The sequence below is a fragment of the Argiope bruennichi genome, chromosome X1 (assembly GCF_947563725.1).
Source record: "Argiope bruennichi chromosome X1, qqArgBrue1.1, whole genome shotgun sequence".
Taxonomy (NCBI): Eukaryota; Metazoa; Arthropoda; class Arachnida; order Araneae; family Araneidae; genus Argiope; species Argiope bruennichi.
Window position 1 is genome coordinate 98,299,769 of NC_079162.1, and position 21,998 is coordinate 98,321,766.

Here is a 21,998-nt window from a genome sequence, read left to right on the forward strand (position 1 = left end):
AAAATCACAGTGATATAAAAATCCCAGCCAATATGTTGCCATAATGTTTTGGTTCTAAGTAAATTAACAACTCAATAATTCTAGCTAAATTAATTTCCTTAAAACATTTTTTGTCTCAAATAATTATTTGTTAATATAAAATTTAAAAAAAAAAGGAAAACAGCAATAAAAAGTTTGAAAATTCTATATTTAATAAATTAGTTAAAATTATCCATTGGTGACCACTTAATGTTACTATCCACAAATTAAATTCTCATCAGCCCAAATTAAAAATAAAAATATATAGAAAAGCACGTTATTCTTGTTTCCAAATGGAAAGCAGATATTAAAGGGATTCAAGATTAATGGGCTTACAGAATTCATATGCTATCGTACTTTTTAATCAGATGTTTTAAATCCACTACCACTTTGTTTTGTCTTTTCTTATTAATTGGATAGCATTTTCTGTTTTAGGATTGCATTGAATTTATTGAGGTTAGAGTCACATTCGAGGTGATTATTGTGAGATTATCCACCTACTTTTTTATATTATAACGTTTATGAATGATTTAATAGAAATTTATAACTTTAAAAATACAAGAATTCGATGGACGTATGACGCATAGTCACGGTGCTCGTTTAATGTTTGCATGATTCGTAGCTAAAAAGATGAATATGAGTGAAGATTATAAAGCATGATTTCAAAAGTGGATAGTTATCAAATATGTAAATAAACGAAGCACTGTGAATTCTTGAATTACAAATAATATTGGAATAGAAACCAAATCAACTTATTTTGGGTATCTTGTTTGGTAATGTTTAATAAATCATAAAAACCTTTCAACACCAGTTTCGAAATCTTTACTGAATATTTTATACAGACATTAAATGAAAAAAATTAAGAATAATTCTGAAATGAAACACCCCAGCTTCAACGGTTAAAATCAAAATAATTAATTACTACTAATTTTAATTTTCGATTGAATTAAATTAAAAGCTAAGTCTAACTTTTTTCAACTTCAGTCTACAAAGTTTAAAATGAAATAAAATATTTTCGAGAAAAATATTCTTAAATGAATTTCAGCTCTGATGAAAAAAATTTTCCCGATCGTAGCGGTTAATAAAATCAGCCATTTCCGGTCCGTCTTTTGATTTTATTTACGGAAACGGAAAGCTTTAAAAAAAAATGAAATAAAGCAGACATCAGTTAAATAACTTTTTATACTTTTGTCTGCCATCTTGTGTTACTTGCTCAATTCACATCAATAATGTAAATCTACACAATTAATGAGAGTCGAATGGAATGTATATATAAACTACTCAAAACAACGAGAGGATAATTTCAATTTTGTATGAAATACTCATATAATTAACCAGACATTTTTTCAAACAAAATTAAAAGGAAATTTATTAAGTTCAGTATATATAAAAACCTCAGAATACGCACTTGTAAACGTCTCGTTGTTTTTGTTGAAATGGACGAAGAAAAAAACGTCACTTCAGAAATGCTTTGTATCAAGAAATATGATGTTTCTAAATATAACTTAAAGGAATTCGGAGGGTCCTCAGTAGGTTACAAAAGGATCAAATAGCAGCAAAATCACAAAGAAAACCTATGAAGAACCTAAAGTTTAATTTTAAGTTACATAGAATTGGTTATTTGGAAATCTGAAATTTCGTGAAAGTCTAAGATGAAGTCGTAGGCTTGAAACGAATTAAAACAATGTCTGGTGCTTAAGACTAACAACCAGAAGATATTATGTGAGCACCATTCTCTTACAACAGCATCTTTTAAGACCAAAAGGAATAATTCAAAACCGTCTGCTTAGTAATAGCCGCCACAGTTTGCCTTATGTTCTCGCAGGCAATTTGTGCTTCTTTACAATCAAGTTTCAATGGTGCATGTAGAAAATTGGCAAAACAATGCTATAAAGGAAGCAAAGTTCACTTCAGAGAGAAAACCAAAGAAACCAATTAATTCTCGTTCGTTGAGAACTTGGTACTGGGAGTCATAAGCCTGTATTTGTATTAAGTATCCAATTTGGAGAAAGTGAGATAATAGTCTGGACCAGTACGCCTTTCCCATTGGTCATATATCTTTCTAAATCATCATAAATGAATCAATGATGTCTGACTATATAAAAATGAGATTCTAAATATTGCAGCAAGTTTGAATAATTTCATTTCATGCTTTGTACAATAAGGACAAATCACCTTAAGCGCTTTGTGACTTCCTTTCTACAAAAGAATCCTTCAAATGGATTGCGAAACGTGTTTCTTAGATGGGAATATACTCAGATATGTTTGAGGCATTCTAAGAAGAATGGTTACTGTTCGTTTATCACTTCCCAAAACAGTCCATTAGGGAAAATTGCTCATCTTCTACAACAAGGCGAATGTCCTAATCCTCCTACATAATCTAATTAACTGTAGGTCTCGCAATGGGCAATTCTATACTCTGTCAGGATAAGTTCTGCACTATAACTTATTTTTATTAAATAAATTGCCATTTTTGTTCATTTTAAAACATAATGAAGTTGAAACTTTCTTCTTTTTCATTTTCTGGACAGAAATTGAGAATAAAATTAGTTATTCATTGGTATTAGCTTGTAGTCCGTACGAATCACGCATATCTGTTAATAGAAGTTGATCAACATTTAAAATCCAAAATTTTAACTTCCTAATTGTTTTGAGCAGTGTATTTTTACATCCAAGAAATTACTAATGAATTTTTGTGGTCTTTAATTGTATTATTATCTTTAATATCATTGGAAATTCATAACATGATAGATTATGTCATTTTCCTTTGATATATTACTATAAACCCTACAATTAATTGATAAACTTGTTCATTGAATTTTTAGGAGCATGAAAGCTTTTGCCATATTCTAAAATATATTATAAGTTCATTTGTTCTCATGGCATATCTTGTCTTGAAATGACATTGAATTCTATGCCCTACACTTTAATCGAAAAATGTTTTATGAATATATATTTTTCAATCTCCTTCTTAATATGTGTATTATTTTCAGATCAGATGATCTGTTTCTGGTTGTCTAGCTCAGCTTGAACCTGGAACGGATGTCATGACAGTAGGCAACGTTCTTGTTTTGCGGGATGCTAGATTACGATTTGCACATCCATTGCTTTCGATGCTTGTACGGGTAGAAGACTTGCTATGCCCACGGTTATTTGATGTTTGCTTGGAGTTCTGAAGAAAGAAAGTGCATTTTAATTTTGGCTGAAAACATTGATAATCATTTGTTAAGTAAATAAACAAATTAAATTCAATTTTGAATTTATTTACAAATTTAGAACTCAGCTAATAATAATGTACACATAAATCGAGTGCATTGAATGTTCAACAGTAGTTTTGCAGATAATGCAATTTTTTTTTTTTACAATAGAATAAATTTCCTTTGAATTTTTTTTTGAATTTTTATTCTTTTCGCAATATAGATTAATTTAAAAAATTGCTATTACTGTTATTTAGGACCGATTATTTGAATCTTATAAAAGGGCTTTTTTCTCTGGATATAAAAGTAATATGTGTATTAAAAAATTGTAATGCAATTCTAATAGGAATATTTGAATTTTAAACAAATGCGAAATCATAATAGCTTATTTATGATTACATGATAGAATTCGAAATTAGTTTAAAATCATTTTTAGCCCTCTTAATAAATAGGAAAAATTCTGCAATTATAAATTTTTTTATAATATTCCTATTCATGAATATAAATAAAAAATAGGTTCACCTTAATTAAAATGGAGATATTGACGAAATTCAAATCGTCTCTTTTATTTTTAAACTATAGAATTTTTGAAAAATATTAGATTCGGTTTTTTGCCACCAGAGGGAAAATAATACTAAAACAAAAATAAATATTGAATTCTCAGTCTATATAATAACTTATAATTGGGTAAATCCAAACCAATAACATATGTGAATTTGAAAATATTTTTCCCTTGCTACCTGTTATGGTTGATATTCAGTAACATTGATTTTGTTTAATTGATAAAATTTCAAATAAAAAAAATTATTATACTCCATCATGTTTTGAAAGTCCTGTGTGTCAATGGAATCCCAAAGTGAAATCTGGTTCTTGTGTCATAAAACAAAACCAACCAATATAAACGTGGAAATTTGGGGAGAAGAATTAAACCAACGAACTTTGCCAATCTGCCACGACATTGGAAATTTGACAAAAATAGAATTAGGTTTCCGAAATGCGATTTATTTGATCAGGAAATCAAGAGTGACTGTACATAGATAACTGTATGGGTACCACGGATTTGAAAAGCTACTGAGGATGTAAATGCAGTTAAATAACAAAAATCATGCAGTTATGAAATATAGGAAACATAATTGGAGGATGTTATCTGGTTAAAACGTAGGAAACAAGTTAAGAGATTTAGAAACATACTTGTGCTTCTTTAATGCTGTTCTTAACTCGAATCGATATCAACAGTACATGGTTTCCCTATAAAGAAAGTGATGGAGGTATAAGGCGCTGCTTACACTGGACTTTCTTTTCATATAAAAGTTTCAATTTTCTATTCCCTTACTTTTGTTGATATTTCAGATGATTTTAGAATTTTTATTCGCTGTAATATTTATTTCAAAATTTTTGCAAAGGATCAAAAAGTTCCATCTTCTTGTTTCATTGGTTTATTAACTATCAATATCGCACAACGGTTTGTCTCGAGGGATGCTGCACCCTTCTTTTTCTTTACATTTTTAATTTTTATTGCTTAAGTTATCTTAAATTTACTTCTTTTGGAGTTTTTGTGAAAGAATATGGATATTTACTTCGATTCAGATATCATTTCTCTTTGGTGGCAAAAAATTGAATTTTTTTCCCGATCAGAAAAGAAATTATATATATGATCGCACCAATTCTCTTCATGTTCTTTAATGGTTAAGGACATCTTAATATCAATAGATTTTTATGGTCAAATATATCAAATAATTTTTTCTTTGGCTCAAAATTTGGTGCCTCTCTACATTTATAAATATTTCCTATTTAGTTATAGCCAATTATACGAGGGAAGCCTAAAAAGTGCCCGACCTTGAATTTTCTTCCGTACGGTAATGATGCTAGAGCGGCGCCACTGTGCACAATGGAAGAATACAACTTAATGTGCATGTTTGAATTTTTTCGTGCTTGAGTATGTCAATCGCTGCCTGCTGGCCGCTGAGTAGGATGCTGTTATAAGTGTACGTCGGATTTTTGATTTCTCTCAAGACGACTGAGCAAGTTGAACAAAGATAATGTATCAAATACTGTATTGAGCAAAGATACTGTATTTGTCAATAGCTTGGTGAATCACAAAGCGAAACAATTCATAAGATTCAGCAAGTTTTGGAGGTGATGCTATGGGGGGTAACACAAGTGAGGGAGTGATTTAACAGATTCAAAAATGGCTGCATATCGGTGGCGATGATCACGAAAATGCACTAGAAGGTCAAACAGTGACAAAAGAGTACAAGTTCTACGCCGACTCAGAGATGTAGTTCGGCGTGAAAGACCAGACTTCTTGATGACGAAAAACTGCCAGTTGCATCATAATAATGCTCTGGCTCATTTGTCACATATGATCCAAACTTTCTTGGCGAAACACGGAATTCCAGTCGTCTTCCAACGTCCCTACTCTGCAGATATGGCTTCTTGCGAATTCTGGTTGTTTAAGAAGTTGAAGATACCGTAGAAAGGATCCCGTTTTGAGAGTAGAGAAGAGATAATGCAGAACGACAACGGGGGTGAACACCATTCCAAAACAAGCCTTCCAGGAGTGTTTTTGGCAGAGGAAGGTGCAGCGGGACAAGTGCGGGAAGGCGCAAGGAGTCGAAGGGGACTAGGTTTCTAGTTTCATCACATAAGTAATATAATTTTCCTAGGCAAAGGTCAGATACTTTTTTAGACAGCCCTCGTATTGTCATTGAAGTGCATCTGAGATAAAGACTTTGGGCATGAATAAATGGGTAACATTAGAATTATGAACTCGTATATTATTTTTTTTTGAAATAAGAATTATAAATTTTTGAGAAATATGCCATGGCTGTTTAAATATTTATACCGCTTATAGATAAAATTGTGAAACTGAAATTTGTATCTGAATTATGTTCAGTAAATAAATTTAGTTTATGAAGTAATTAAAAATTTATACCTTATTCCAGTATTGATTCTTTCCTTTCCATTTTGTGAAACAGAAAGATTGAATTTTCTCATTCAGAACTATATGGAAAATGAATATGAAGACACCCTGAAAAAAGAGAATAAAGAATAAATCAATTTTTTTTCAAATGTCACATTTTTGATATTAGCTATTAATGCTCTGAACAATTTTTATTTTATGGCTAATTGTTAATAAAGCCCTTTTGAGCGCCATTCGAAATTCAATAGCTATGAAAAATGGAAAAAAAAATGCATATACAATATTTCCATTTTTATCGAATAGAATACACAACAAGAAGTTTTAAGTTGTGAATTATGCAAGATGTGTACCGATTATAAGGTATATACTTTGTATAATTAATCTTTAGACAGAAAAGGTATACATAATCTTGAAGCAGCGAAATTACTCTTGCTGAAGAAAGTTTGAGCAGTGAAAAGTTAAGTGATCACTGTAACAATAAGGGGGGGGGAGGAATATTATCAAGGTCACAATATTTATTTTTCATCTTTTCTTAGTCTTATTCATCAACGCGAAAAATGTAAAATGTGCACTAAAATATTGCTTTTGTGTTACCATCCAAGACCGATATTCGGAGTTTATATAGCCTCCTCGCCACGCCACTAAGTGGTTCTTAATTTTCTCTAAAAACATCCCTAAATGCAAATTTTAGAAGATTTTCTTCCAAAAATTCAGAAGCTCATTGAAAAAATGTAAAGTTTTTTCTGTTTGATATAAAATGGCACTCTATATACACCGAAAACTTAATTAGAAGTCGTGAAAAGATACCTCACGATATTCAGTCATAATCATAACTATTTATATTTCTGGAAACGAGGGAAGGATGATATTTTAAGTTGAATGCAAATTCATGTTTTGAAAATCAATATTTTAACCAGAAATTTGTACATAAATAGGATATTATAAAAACATTATGCAATGTTCCTAAATAATATGACGTCAGTAGTGACAACTATTTATAATCAAAACAACTGCAGCAATTTGAAGATTTCTAATTGAGTTACTAGCGTATGTAGGTCACTTAATACTTAATCAGTAGTATTCTTCACTTTTGTAGCTGACTTATTTTACTTATCTATCATAGTTTTTGAAATAAAATATTTAAATTTTAGGATTCTCTATTGAAGACTGCAATCAGTTTTGAATGATTGAGTGTTACAGTTTTAATACAAATAAACATCTTTACAGTTTTTCAAACTTTCATAGTATAAAAGAAATTCCACTATATAAAGATATAGTTATATATTTTGTATTTATGTTTTCATATATATTTAAAGGACAAAGAAAGTATATTAAAATATTTTCATTACTTTTTAATAAATATTTTTACACATGTATACTTCGTACTTTTTAATGTGACCCAATGAAAGCTTTTTCAATGATTAAATTTGTAAGTAATTTTATTAGATTTCATAAATAATCTGTTGCTTAAATAAGACTTCTAAGAAACCTGATATCGAGGATGAATTTCTTCTAAACCAATGTTTAACGAATGCATTAAATTCCCAAATGAATTACATTAGTTTTTTTTTTTTAATAAAATTCAAAATCTTGACTTAAAGTGGCTAAAAAATTTAGTCCCCAAAGTACCTATTCTCCTGAAATTGTTTAAAAAGCTCTAATAACGATAAAACCCAGCTCCAATTTGATAAAAATATTTAATAATATTATTTAGAAGTTGTGATAAACGCATATCATAATTTTAATTTTCATTTTGGTTAAACTAAGAATGCATTTGTTTAGAACAGCTTACTTAATAGTGTTCTGAATGTTCTTTCTATTATTTCATATTTTAACGCTCTTTTTGCCATAAATAAGTTTAATTTTTCAAATTGGACACACTGGGATACAGCAAGGGCACATTTAGTTGAATGCAATGTTTATCAGCATAATAAATGATTTTAAAATAGTTCTGAAAAGAGATGCTTAAGAAATTTGTGAAAGCTTTTTATTCAATGTAAATCAAACATTTTGGAATAGGAATTCCCCCCCCCCATTACCTTTATTAGAAAGTTTTAAAGATAACCACGAAATGTTTTTTTGAAGTTAGAATTATTGAGGATTATAAACGTACAGAAAAAAGATAAAACTAATCTAAAATTAGTTTTAATATTTTTAAAATTAAAAAAAAAAATGAAAATGTAATTGGAATTCAGATGTGAAATTACTTTACCTGTAACCCATTAAGAAGCGTGAATATATAGGAGACCACATGAAATGTCTTGTTGATGTAAAATAAACCAAGACACCACGTGAGACCCAGTAAGCACATAACTGATAAAGAACCTCTAGCCCAGCTTCTGTAATACATAAGAAAAAGCATAGAGTTTATTGTTTCTAAAACAAAATCAAATATAAGAGACTATGACATTTCTTAAAAGGATATTACGGATAATTTTTTCAATAAAATAAAATACTCTAGGTAGTTTAGTGAAAATATGAATAATTAGTTCTTTGTTTCTAGAAATAAAATTATTGAAAAAGGCATAAAACGATTTTTACCCATTAAAATTTTTTATAGAGCGAAGTTGGGAAATATAAAATGGAAAATATTTTTTTTTCGGGGGGAGGGAGGACAAAAACTTATCAAATTGCATGCATTAAAAATAAAGAAAACTTAAATTTTACCATCGAAAATCCGACAATTACAATAAATGCTTATTCCAGTTTAAAATAGGAATGATATTAAGGAAAGAAAAAAAAAAGAATTTAACTGAATAGTATGCTAATGCTAAAATAAAATTCATGCAGTGAAATAATCTAACTGAAAGAAGAGCCAATAAAATAAAAGGAAATTGTAGGGAACGAAATTAAAAAAAAATGCCAAACTGCAAGATTTTGTTTTTTTAAAGTTTTATCAAAATATATAAATGAGAGTTTAAGAAACACAGGATAAATATCTTAATATTACCAATAAAACTGAATTTTGAATTAATATGAGTTAAATTACAATTTTCAAATTAATATGAGTTAAATTACAATTTTCAAATTAATATGAGTTAAATTACAATTTTCAAATTAATATGAGTTAAATTACAATTTTCAAATTAAAATTTAATAAAAAGTTTGCATGTTAAAAATCAGAAATGGAACTGATAATTTTATTTCTTAAAAAATATAAAAAAATTAATTTTTAAATATGTAGTGCAATGAATTATTTCACAGTGTAGGATGTAAATACCTGCAACAAAAATAATAAAGTTTTCTTTAGAAAAAACACCGTTGAATGAGATTTTTTAATACAAGGAAGTGATGAATGCTATAAAATGGTATATTTTCCGGTTAATGACAAAATAAATGCTGTCAAAGAAAAAAATAGTAAATTTTTAAAAAATTAAACGCAACTCAAAATGAATATAAGGATATAACTTACTTAATTTTCTTAACTGTCGTCTGTTCCCTTTTCACTCTTACTGTAGATGCAGAGCGCAGAGTTAGTATAAATATCACAATATTTATCTGAAATTAAAGAGTATCAGATTTTATATTATTTGAAACATTATTTTATGAGCAAAAGCTACAAAATGAATTGTTGTTATATTTTAACAAAAACATTCAATATTTTGAGATATTTTTTGTCAACTAAAAATCATTAAAAAAAGGACAATGATAACTCATTGTAATTTTTTAAAAGGAAGTTAATTATAAATGCAATTAAATTCTTATTTTGGGACGGGATAGCCTGGGTTGTAGGATGTTAGATTCGCATCTCTTGGGTTGTGAGTTCGAACCTCGCCGGCCGAAGACTCCCCCATGTATGTGGCGGCTGGTACACGCATAAATCTGTCGTGATGGCAAAGTCCTCCATGTCAAGACAATACCACTGAGGGTACTAATTCAGAGCTGATAATTCTATGATTTACATCTAAATTACGATCTACAGACGAGTGAATGAAGTCCACTCCATAAAAAGGGTTGTGACGCATTAGTAGTTAAGTACATACTCTTGGCCCTAGATGGCGCCACGGGAACAAGATACGCTATCTCGGCCTAAAATCGCTGACTTTGTGAGCCGGCTTGTCTATGACAAGTGCCATAGGAAACAATAACAACAACTTGTTTTAGATCACGCTTCTCCAGAGTTTTAAAACTATATCTGCAAATAGAAACAACTGAATTTTAAGACACAGCACAAAATTAAATAACGCTTGGAAGCTAGATGCGATTTTTCTTCTAAATCTGTTATTGCTACTTAATTTCATACTCAGCTGCATGTTTCGGATAGAGACTCGCCCTTTTTTTAAAATGGAATTTTCAGTTGGGAGAGTTGCGAATCATGATAATAAATACAAAAAAAAAAAAAATAAATATGAAAATAAAAACGTTATGAGGAATATATATATATATATATATATATATATATATATATATATATATATATATATATATATATATAAATAAAAAAAAGAGTGCTTTAATTTATTTTTATTTATTTTTGGGGGAAAAAAAGGAGTCCACTGATTCACTTTGAAAAATGAGTGCACTGATTCATTTTGAAAAAGGAGTGCACTGATTTATTTTGAAAAAGGAGTGCACTGATTCATTTTGGAAAAGGAGTGCACTGATTCATTTTGAAAAAGAAGTGCACTGATTCATTTTGAAAAAGGAGTGCACTGATTCATTTTGGTGATGAAGTTGCATTAGCTGCAAGTGAAAAAGATATATGATACGGATATAAATGTTTATTTTTATCTTTTAAAATTAGCTTAGTAAGACAGTAACTGCCTGCATCTTACTTTAATATGCAGGATGGTACTGAGCATTTCAGTCGGCATTATACAGATGTGAACATTAGAAGAGCGTATTTTATTTTATGATTATTCTGTGAAGAGTGGTGAAACCATTACAGTGTTTCAGCATGAGTTCCACAGCAGATTCAAGATTCTGTTCTCTCTGCTAATGGAATCTTTCATTGAGTTAATCTCCGTTTAAGATGTTTTAAACTAAGAACAAAACCCCTCACAATCTTCGTAAGGTATTCATCCCAGAAATGGTGGAAGGTTTTAGAGTAGGGATGTTAACTAAATTTATACTGCTATGTTCAGGAACATTCTGAGGAACTTCAATGCATGAGCGAAAATGAAGATCAGTTTCAATTTGTAATTTCCCACAAATGAATACTAAAAAATTTTCCATCAATAAACTTGTTTTCTCGCTAAAACTAAAGATTTTGGGGTTATTTTGAGAAGAAATATTACATAAGAAACACGCACACACACACACACACACACACACACACACACACACACACACACACACACACACACACACACACACACACACACACACACACACACACACAAATAAGTTTAGGATTATTATTTTATTACTTTTATTAGATCTTCTTGATTTAGTAGCTGTGATATTTAAAGTGAAGATTATATTCAAAATTTTTCAAAGTACTAACTTCTTAAAAAATTATGTCGATGGCTTTAACTTTGTATCAAATTTATGAAATAAAATCTAAACAGTATTCTTGTTATTTTAAATTCAATTTAAGTAGTGAAATGGAATGTAAGTGGAAAAAGATAAAACATTTTTGCCGAGTCTTAGATCTTATAAACGCATACTATAAATACTTACTAGTATAATGACGCAAGCTGGTCCAACAAAGCTCCACATTAAGCCATAGTGAGAAGATAACCAACAACTGAAATATATTATATCCTATGGATTAAATTACAAAAAAATCTCAAAAAGGTGCAATATATTTAAATCAACCATTTGTATTAAAATTCTTTCAAACCGTCATCACTTTTCATGACACACTTATTAAACTGTTTGAAATTTTCATTACTTTTAGGTAGATTCCTATAGGAAGACTACCTATTGCAATGGTTCTCATGACAGGGACAATTTCTTCAGATCTTCACCGATCATGGTCTCTAGAACCCAATATATATATGAACATAACGCTTTGCCCATGCTATCGCGTGAGCAGAATAACTAAAGTAATTTTGTTTGGATTTTAACTGGCTTGGAATATGTTGTTAGATATGTAAAAATGTAAGTTCGTAAATAGCCCATCTAGCTCAAAGGGGTGCAAAGTTTCATTTCGCTATAACTTTATTAACATTGAAGATGGAAAAATAAATCCAATTAGCCAAATTAGCACCTCATTAATACAAACAACTTTTGTATTTAAAGTTTTTCGACAATTGCAATATCTTAGAATCTAGGGGCTAAAAAGTGATTTTCAGGCCCTAACTTTGATTGTTTCTAACATCAGAAATTTATGTTGCCAGATAGTAACTCAGATGTAAAGGAATCTACCGTTGCCTTCCAGCTTGTCGAGAGTTAATTTTTTAGATTGAATCTGAATTAATAGAGGCGTTGAGTTTTAATATTCATCCAATTTTTAAATTTGCCTGTTGATTAAAAATAACGATATTCTGAGGGAATCAGAAACTTACTAATTAGGACCACCATAGCCATCTGACCTTAACGCTGCGGAAATCCCAACTATAATCAGAGGACAACCTAATAAAAGAAATTGAGCTATTAATTAAAATTTAACTGCTTTGCCTTCTCTTATTATTATCAGAAATACATATTTAAAGTAGGTAGAATTGTTTGAAATAATTTGAACTAACCATATGCAAAAAGATAATAGAACTTTACTGACAAATTTCTCCCTGTCTGGAAGACTAGAATTACCATTCTGTACAAATGATATCCTTCTACAAGCATCCAACAGAAGGCAGAAAGAATCCAAAAATGGAGAAGCCCAGCAATTGTTGCACAGATTATCTGAAATTATTCAAAAAAGTTAAAAAAATAGAGTAATCATAAAAACTTTAGTTGAAACTGTTCCTCTTTGATACAAAGTTGATGAAAGTAGTGAAGTTAAAATCGCACAATCTTAAAGAAACGTCTTTTGAGAATAATAAAGACGACATTTAAAAAACGATTTTCGACTTATAATAATCACACTGTATTTTAATGAATTCCTTTTCACGTACAGAAGAGGAGAAATAATGCATTATTTTCTTTCTCCTAGAGATGGGCATACACCATATGGGAAAAAAAAAGAGCTTTGAAAAGCTTTTTTCTCCAAGGGATTAATTCTAAACTTTCATCGCTATGATTTTTCAATAGACGCTATTTTTCAGCATGCTGTTTTTATTTATTTTTCGAAAAAATGAGAGCATATGAAATATTTTTTGATTGATACCATTCGCATTAGCTTCATATGACTTTTTACTAATAGAATTCTAAGAACTTTCAGGATAATTTAAATCATATACAATAAAAACAATTTAAACACACCAAAAAATCTTTAGAAATGATCGTGCAACAAGGATTTGCAAAACAGATAAAAATTAATCATAGAAAAAAATATTTCTTCTTTAAATCCATTTGAAGTGCAGTTATCAAGAGATTATGTAGAAAACTGAAAAAAATATTTTATGTTCATTAATGACATTGGTAAAAATAAATGAGCAATCTAAGCCTTCCCATAATTATTTTTACCATTTTAGTTTCAGTCAAACAAGACAAATTGCTTTGCTGCTTTTAAGATCTTTTATTAAATGCATTTTCTTCTTTACCGGATTAATTAATTTTTTCCACCTTACCAGGCACGTAAAAAGAAACTTGGCGTCTGACTATAGGATTTTTACTTTGATTTCTAGACAGGGATCAATGAGATTCCTGTAGAAGAAATTTGTAAAATTTCCAGCCCTGCGTCTGGTCAAATCATTTCGTACTTTACAAAATAATTAGATACCATGAAATTTTTAGAACGCATTATTTTAATCCCTCTAATAAAAGGTGTCGAAAACTTAACACAAGATTTGAATTTGTCACCATTCATGCAGTAAAGTGTTGACAACTCTATTAAAAAAGCATTTGACAGCTGATAATTCAGGGTTAGTAAAAATGGAGCGTTACACGATAGAACAATGTGTTAAAGCAAGATTTGAATTAAATAAAAAGCACATTTTCTTTTTTCATTTGCAATATTTTTATTGAATCGTAAAGTACACAGGATAGGGTTGTGTATGGAATAAGGGCAAATGGCCTCCATGACTTTGCTGGCACATACGCACACTTTTGTCGAAATTTTCTATGATTATTTTGCATAAATGGAGCTGAATTTCGTTGATGCAACGTTTAATTTCCTCCTCCAACGCACGCTTGCTAGAGGGCTTGTTGGCATAGACTTTTGATTTCAAACACCCCCATAAAAAGAAATCCAATGGTGGTAAAACATTCGATCGAGGGGGTCAGCGCTCAAATTTTCGAACTGTGGCAACCAGCCTTTCAATATTTTTGAAATATTGTTCAACAAGGAAAATACGTTGTTCTATCGTTTAAGTCTCCAATTTTTCTAACCCTAATCTATTTTTTAACAGGGTTACCAACACTTTACATCACGAATGGTGGCAAATACAAATCTTGCGTTAATTTTGGGACACCCTTTAGTTGGAAATTTCACTTTTCCGTTTCTAAAGACCATAGATTACGTTTATCAAAAGATGTACCCCTTTTATAGAAAATAATTGTATTTTCTTACTTTATTGTAGGTTTGATCCAATCCAAAAAGTATGAGCAGATTTGTGATTAGAAGGCAAAGGCACAAGTTCCCTGTAATAATGCTTCTTCTCCCATGAAGAGATCTAATGTATATTTACAAAGCATTAATATTATTTTAAGCACTGGTTATTTAATAAATAATATAATACAAAAATTTTAAGTATATAAGACAACTATACCAATAAAACTTGAAAATTTCTTTCAGAAATTACTAAAATATCTATTTGCTCAGCATAAAAAAAAAAAAAAAAAAAAAAAAAAAACGATACCAAGAAACCTAAAATGATGTTATGTATAGCTTAAGGATCATTCTAAAAGGTAAATATAATTATCTAAAAGAATAAAAAATTTTGATAAGTAGGCAGAAAAGTGTGGATGAAATTTTTGCATTTATTTCGTTTAAAAAAACAGATTAATTTACCTGATTGTGAAGAAACAAACTAATGTGCCAACAAGTGTTAAAGATGATATTCCGCAGCACACATAAGTCATTATTGACTGGATTTCGTCTTCTTGGATCTGAAATGAATCACGTTGACTGAATTGTAAAGAATTTATAACATATATTAAAAATATCATATAATTTAAATAAGCAAGAAAGAACTTTCTAAATGGTTTTTTGAAAAGGGCCGTGTTATTATTTAGGAATAGTAAGTGAATGATAACAATTATTTGTTATTCTTGCAAGAAAATAACAGCCAAGATTGTTTGTGAGAGTATTTCTTTTTACATATACGAAACGTCACCAACAATTGGTGGGGTGATATCTGGGGATGTCAAACATTGAAAAAGTGTTCTAAATCGCAGAACAGCGACTTCATATTTAAATAACCATATCGTTGCATTGGACTTATTCATATATACTGGGAAAGATATATTTTCCCCACCACATTTTCTGGATCTTAATGTATGTGATTTCTTCCTATGGAATGAATGATGCATGATGCTGTGCATCAAATTCTACGACGCCGGTGAAACGGCATTAAGTCATCAGTCATGAAAGGACACTCATTTCATTAGCAAAATTACTATAAAATTTTGTTCTTCTTCTTTTTCTTTGAATCATTGCTGGATTGGTGAACTCTTCGAGAGCACTGTCTTGTGATTTTTAGTAGTTTTCTAACAATTTCTACTTTCCGGAGACAGTTTGTTCAAACACAAGAGTGATAATTCTAACAAATTCATGACTCACTCATTCACCTCACTCATTAAACTCATTGAAATAATAAGTTAAGAAAATGACATTTTAATGCATTTTTCATTTTAAAATTTGCCAATCCTTTTCTGTACATTCTGTGGTTTCAATAATTTTAATAATGAAGGAAAAAATATGTCATTATTGACATAAAGAAGACTATTTAACTTAGATTACCTTTTCTATTATATTTCAAAAACCAGCAATTTACATTTTTATAATAAATACTTTATTTTATGTAGCATCTATTCAACTTTTGTTTTCGCTGTCTATGAACTATAAGATAAGAAAAGTTACGATTTCACAAGTAGTACAAGATGTACCCTACTATCATGTGACCGAATATAAGTCGTATTTCGTCCTGATTCCAGGAAACAATAAAGAGAGAATGGATCTAATCTCAACCAAGCGTTCTCGAGAATTTTGTTGAATTTAATTATATTAATGTCTCGCTTTAAATCAACACTAGGGATATTTTTGGGACGGACTTCATAAATTTGAACAGCAGTCAGATGACGAGGACGACACCTGAGCCGGTTCACGTTCTCCAACCTGCCGCAGCTCACAAAAGGGAGGACGTTTGGATCCTAGGGATTTACCAGACCAGCTTACACGGCGGTTCCTAGTTGAAACCGAGTCTCGAACCCTTCGATTCCAAAGACGAGACTTTACCACCAGACCACCGCAGCCCGATTTTTAAGAAGGTTTCAGCATTGGTAGAGTTGAAAGAGTACCGGAATATTTTGCGGCATGCCTTATAATAAGTAATCTCGACTATACTTTTCCAGCCGTGTTTCCTCCTATCCAATTAACAATTAAAATCATTTTTTATTTGCCACTGCAAACTTATTAAGTTTGCTAAACTTATTTCATTACCAATGCATTGTTCATATTGGTAACTATGCATATATGCTGATCAAACCAGAGCTTTTCTTCATCAGAAAATATTTTTCTAGAGTTATATTGAACATTAAACTGGAATTTCTCTTTCTCAGACTTCTGAAAGCCTTTAAATGCAGAGTTAATGACGTAAATGTAAAGTTAAATATTTTACACGATTTTCTAATTGAAAGATTTTTGTCTTTCCCTGCGTAAATTCAATTCCTTATTTTATATATATTCAGGGTCATGTTTTCAGTTGTCTTGATCTACGGCTTGGTAGACCTGAAACAGACCACGGCAATTAACTTCATATATCTCGGATTGGTGATCTATGTACAATGTGTTTGTGATCTGAGGTAAAAGAGGCGAGAGTTTATAATTCCAGCATGCGGTTTCTTTATATTATAATTCGAAGTTAACAAATAATATGAAAGTTTACTTACTAAATTATACTACACAAAATGGAAAATTCGTGAAGTTTGTGAAAAAGGGAATATATTTCTCTAAAAAAATTTACTTTTTGCATAGAAAAATAATTTCATAGTTTTACTGATAAACAAGATATGAATAATAGACAGTAAGAAGATCTACTAAGTACTAGTGAGTAATGTTTGCGATAGTTCAACACTTTGCTTAAGATGGCATCATATACCGTATAAAGTTTAGTGATCCACGGTATAACAGTTTCCTTTACATGAAAATTAGCAAGCTGTAAAGAATAAAAATATTTTTGAAAATTTCATATTTATCATTAAGTCATCTGTAGAAAACTACAAAATTTATTCAGTATCAGTAATTTCAATTTCTTTTGGTGAAAATCATTATTTTTTTATGGGAAAATTCTATACATCTTGGAATTTTTAGAAATATTTTATATGTTTCTAAGTATATCAAGAACAAAAACAAATCTTAGCGATTATTTCGGAAAAAATGCTATCTCATATTAGAAAACTTTTATAGTGAAAATTTCACCCATGAAATCTCCACAATTTCATATGCTGTAATATGAAATTGTTTATAATATGGAATGGAATTAGACATTAATCAATATGGAATTGATTCAGAGATTAATTATAGTAAATTTTTCTCTGAATGTCCTACATCAATAGAATTTTGAAATATAAGCTTTTAATATATTTAACAACTTAATTTTCAAATTCATCAGAGTGTCATCACAGACAAATAAAAAAAGGTATTTGAATCTTACATTATCATAGATATCCATTAAAACGGCAAAATTGGTAAGATGGTCACATGTGCACACCGTATGAGTTAAATTGGAGCTAACACGAGTGCATCCAGATCCATCCCATTGGCCATAATCTTGTCTATAAAATAACATTGAAGTACTCGTTATTATCACAATTTCAATTACAAATATTTATTTTCTTCAAGAATTTTGATTTAAAATAAAGTAATAATGCGAAAAATCAGACAGCAATCCAGATTTATGTAAAGAATATTAACTGCAGAAAAATCGCCTAATATGAATAAGCAATCTTCACTGATGTACATAATTATAAAATAAAACATTGAGAGTGTAACAATTTTGAATTTTCAATAGTAAAAAAATAAATCAAATTAAAATTGAACAGTTGTTTTTTCATGAATATATTTGTTAATATTCTAAAACGTGTTTATTTAGTAGAGAAATGAGTTCTAGGTTGTTATTTTCATGACTTATCGTCATTTCATGAAATTAATGATTATAGTACAAGTTTGCCGAAAGTCGAGAGAGACTTTTTGATTTTTTAATTATTAATTTCCAAAGATACAAAGATATAGTTTCTTACCGAGAGGTTGGAAATAAAGTCCGGTTTTCTATTAAGTAATCAAAAACTAATGCTGGACTAATTTTTCTCCTTGGCAAATGACATTTTAGAATTACAGATATCAGATTTTGAAAATTAACCAACATTATTAAAAAATGAGCTCCAGCAAATAATGGTAGTCAAAGCTATACTTTTAGAAATTCTGTCATTTACCGTGAAAGTCTTCTAAGTTAAATTTTATAATAAAAATATTGTAAATGCTAGTGTGGTATTATGATAATAGGCGCTTCATGCATAATATGGGTGATGATAAATGATAAATGAATTAATTTTCATTGATCAAAATTATATAAAAATATGTTCTTTTGATTCACGTCCAAGGGCTTTCCATCAAAATTCATTAGAATCAATGTGATCATTAGAATCAACCAAAATTCACTAGAATCAATGTGATCACTAGAATCAATCAAAATTCACTAGAATCAATGTGATCACTAGAATCAATCAAAATTCACTAGAATGAATGTGATCACTAAAATCAATCAAAATTCACTAGAATCAATCAAAATTCTTTAGAATCAATAGCTTACCCACGCGGGGAATAATATACTCAAAAAGAGTCAAGTTAGACTGGCATTTCATGCGCCAATGATCGAAGATATGTGTTACCTTTAAATGATATGAGTAAAAGTTACAACATCCATTGAACTGAAATTCATCATAAGCCAGGATTTTGCTAATTGGGTAACCAATAAAATAGGCCAGCAACACAAATGATTTGGACAAATGAACACTTTCTTGTTATGTTAATATGTGTAATCTTAGCGTATGGACGCAGAAAGCTTGCAGAAATTTTTTTTAACAACCTCTGAATCAACCAAAAGTTGCAGTCGTATGACTTCACTGGTGATTTCTTAATGTTCTGTTTTTCGTTGACGGAACCGGAAATTTTTTAAAAAAAGTTTCTGCTATTTGTAATCGCGATACCGCACTGTTACGGTACAAATTATTACAGAATTGCAAGCCAAGATACAAGCACGTATTCTTTTTAGAGCAAGAGAGAAAAATATTGCATATATTTGAACAAGCACAACGATAGTAGGTAACGAACCTCGAAATCCGCATACATGATTTCCTACATCTCCTGATCTAATATCTCGTGACTTTTGGCTGTTTCGGATTCATAAAAGTGAAAGTGGACCGTGACTAACCAGATAATTATCAATATTGAGTGATACCATCTGGTAAAGTGTGTCTGTCATACCTTAAGAAATTCTGTTTGCTGGGCATAGTGTGGTATTTCCGTCTGACAACTGTTTTTTTCAATGAAGAGCATGTACTCAACATTTTAATCAGACAGTTAATAATATATATTATAAAACTACAGCGCTATCTATTAGTATAAACTCTTGAGGCAACGAAATTTGATTACTTGACAAAAGATCGCTTTTCATTTCCATCCCTTCTTCGGAACAAGCATCTTTTTATCATTATTATTTTTATAATTATTAAGATTTTTTTCCTCAAATTTGGATCTCTCGATGCTTTTGTTTTATGATAATGTATTTCTTTTTTTTTAAATTGTGAATATATGATTAAAGATGTACTTAGAGAAGTTCCAAAACATGCATCTTGGATATCTTAATATTCCTTTCAGAATATCCTGTATTTGAAGGTGTTGTAGAACAACAGTCACTTTTTTATCTTTGGGTAATTTGATCGACTCAGAGCTGTTTGTCAGGGAAAAACTGATAACCTTTGTCACAACGTGCACAGTTGAACGTGATCTGAAAAAAAAAAAGAAAAAAAAAAGATTATATATATATATATATATATAATATGAATGCAGGAAAAGCAGCAGGAATGTAGAAAAAGAAAACAGTTATATATATATATATATATATATATATGTTACGGCCAAAGCCCGAAATACGGCCAGTTCGCGAATTGGCCGGCCAATTCGCGAACTGGCCAAGAGGTTTGGCCAAAGTCCGAAATACTTGCAATTAATGTTGTATTTTCTACTTTGGCTGGCCATTTCGCGAAGTGGCCGGGCATCCTTGGCCAAAGCCCGATGTGATAATCTATACTTATAAATACAGCTCAGTGTGTGTGTGTGTGTGTTGGCGCTCTACAGTCCAAACCGTTTGACAAACAGTTATCAAATTTGGCATATATATACCTTGGAGTTCGGAAATGTGCACCCTGGAGCGATTTTTTAAAATTTTTAATTAGAAATTTAATTAAAAATTAAGCGTAATTTCGGCGTTTTATCGCTATAACCAGAAAATATTACAGCACAAAATCGATTTTTGCATCAAATTAAAGCTTTTTTTAACTAAAGCTTAAAATTTAATTTATAAATTATGCTTAGATTAAATTATGCTAAAATTTAATCTGCATGAGCACGTCAAATTAAAAAAAATATATCTTTTATCAACGTGTTGCCATCACATTGATAGAAGTTTAAATTAAAAAATAAATCAACTATTATTGCAAATTTAATAAACAAAATTGTAATTTTCTGCAGATATTTTCTGAAAAGTAAAAGGAGGAAAAGTTTTCTATGAGCTTTGACAATACCTATATTATTAATTCAATAAAACAATTTAATTTAAGGCAAACATAGTTTAATATACTTAGGATAATCATTCTAATCAGCTACCATCAGCTAATTTGGGGCATACATTTGCTAACAAAATGGTCTAAATTAACTAAATAATTATATTTAATATAACTTTAGTCAATAAATGCTCCGATGAATCAGGAATTTTAAATTTTTACATAGGTCCTCTATCCTTTGAATCATATTTAACAAAATATTCTTGAGACACCAATATTTTTAATAAAAATTGTTGAACTCCAACCAACTAAATCAATTATTAAAACTGACTGATTAATGAAATTTCAATATCACACTTCTATAAATAAAAACTGGCGATTTTAGACCACTTCACCGACTGTCTCAATGAAGATACGCTAATCCTCTGCAGGGTTTCTAGACAGTGATTGGCCTGTGATTATAAAAATGATGCATAAAAACTTCATAAATCGGTCAGATTTCACTGCTGAACGACTCTGATTTCAGTTTTCATATTTAAAAAAAAGACATGGTTAGCTTTAATATAAAAAGCTTTTATATTGATTGCAGTTTAACATTTCTACTTTAATTTAAAGTAGAAATTTTATGGATACTGACAGAACATTAGGGAAAGTAGTACAATGAAACAGAACTGTTTAAGGCCTACATAAAAGTACGACTGAATCATATAACTACCAAAATATGAAGCTCAAACATATTTTGCAGAAAAAGCTACTAAGAGAGCAATTTACATTAATTGAAAATTTTAGCTATCATTAATACTGGTGAACCGGCTGGTCGCCAAAGGCGACTAGTGGTAAATAAATATAATGACATTCATGTATAAAATATA

The 21,998-nt window shown here is 29.9% G+C and overlaps 1 protein-coding gene across 2 annotated transcripts in view; it reads right to left on the bottom strand.

The window, feature by feature from the left end:
• Positions 1-584: 584 nt before the first annotated feature.
• The window catches only part of LOC129958684 (adhesion G protein-coupled receptor L4-like), a 54,238-nt gene continuing 32,824 nt past the window's right edge, over positions 585-21,998 (bottom strand). Inside the window, exons 11-22 of one of the 2 annotated variants that reach the window (XM_056071329.1) lie at positions 20,172-20,351; positions 18,000-18,120; positions 15,137-15,234; positions 14,696-14,798; positions 12,771-12,927; positions 12,591-12,657; positions 11,761-11,827; positions 9,551-9,636; positions 8,351-8,477; positions 6,151-6,246; positions 4,407-4,463; positions 585-3,190 (exon numbers count right to left, since the gene is read on the bottom strand). In XM_056071329.1, the coding sequence (XP_055927304.1) occupies positions 3,041-3,190; positions 4,407-4,463; positions 6,151-6,246; positions 8,351-8,477; positions 9,551-9,636; positions 11,761-11,827; positions 12,591-12,657; positions 12,771-12,927; positions 14,696-14,798; positions 15,137-15,234; positions 18,000-18,120; positions 20,172-20,351 (1,309 nt within the window). In that variant the 3' untranslated portion in view covers positions 585-3,040. The remainder of the gene's footprint in view (positions 3,191-4,406; positions 4,464-6,150; positions 6,247-8,350; positions 8,478-9,550; positions 9,637-11,760; positions 11,828-12,590; positions 12,658-12,770; positions 12,928-14,695; positions 14,799-15,136; positions 15,235-17,999; positions 18,121-20,171; positions 20,352-21,998) is intronic. The other variant, XM_056071330.1, reaches the window with a different exon arrangement.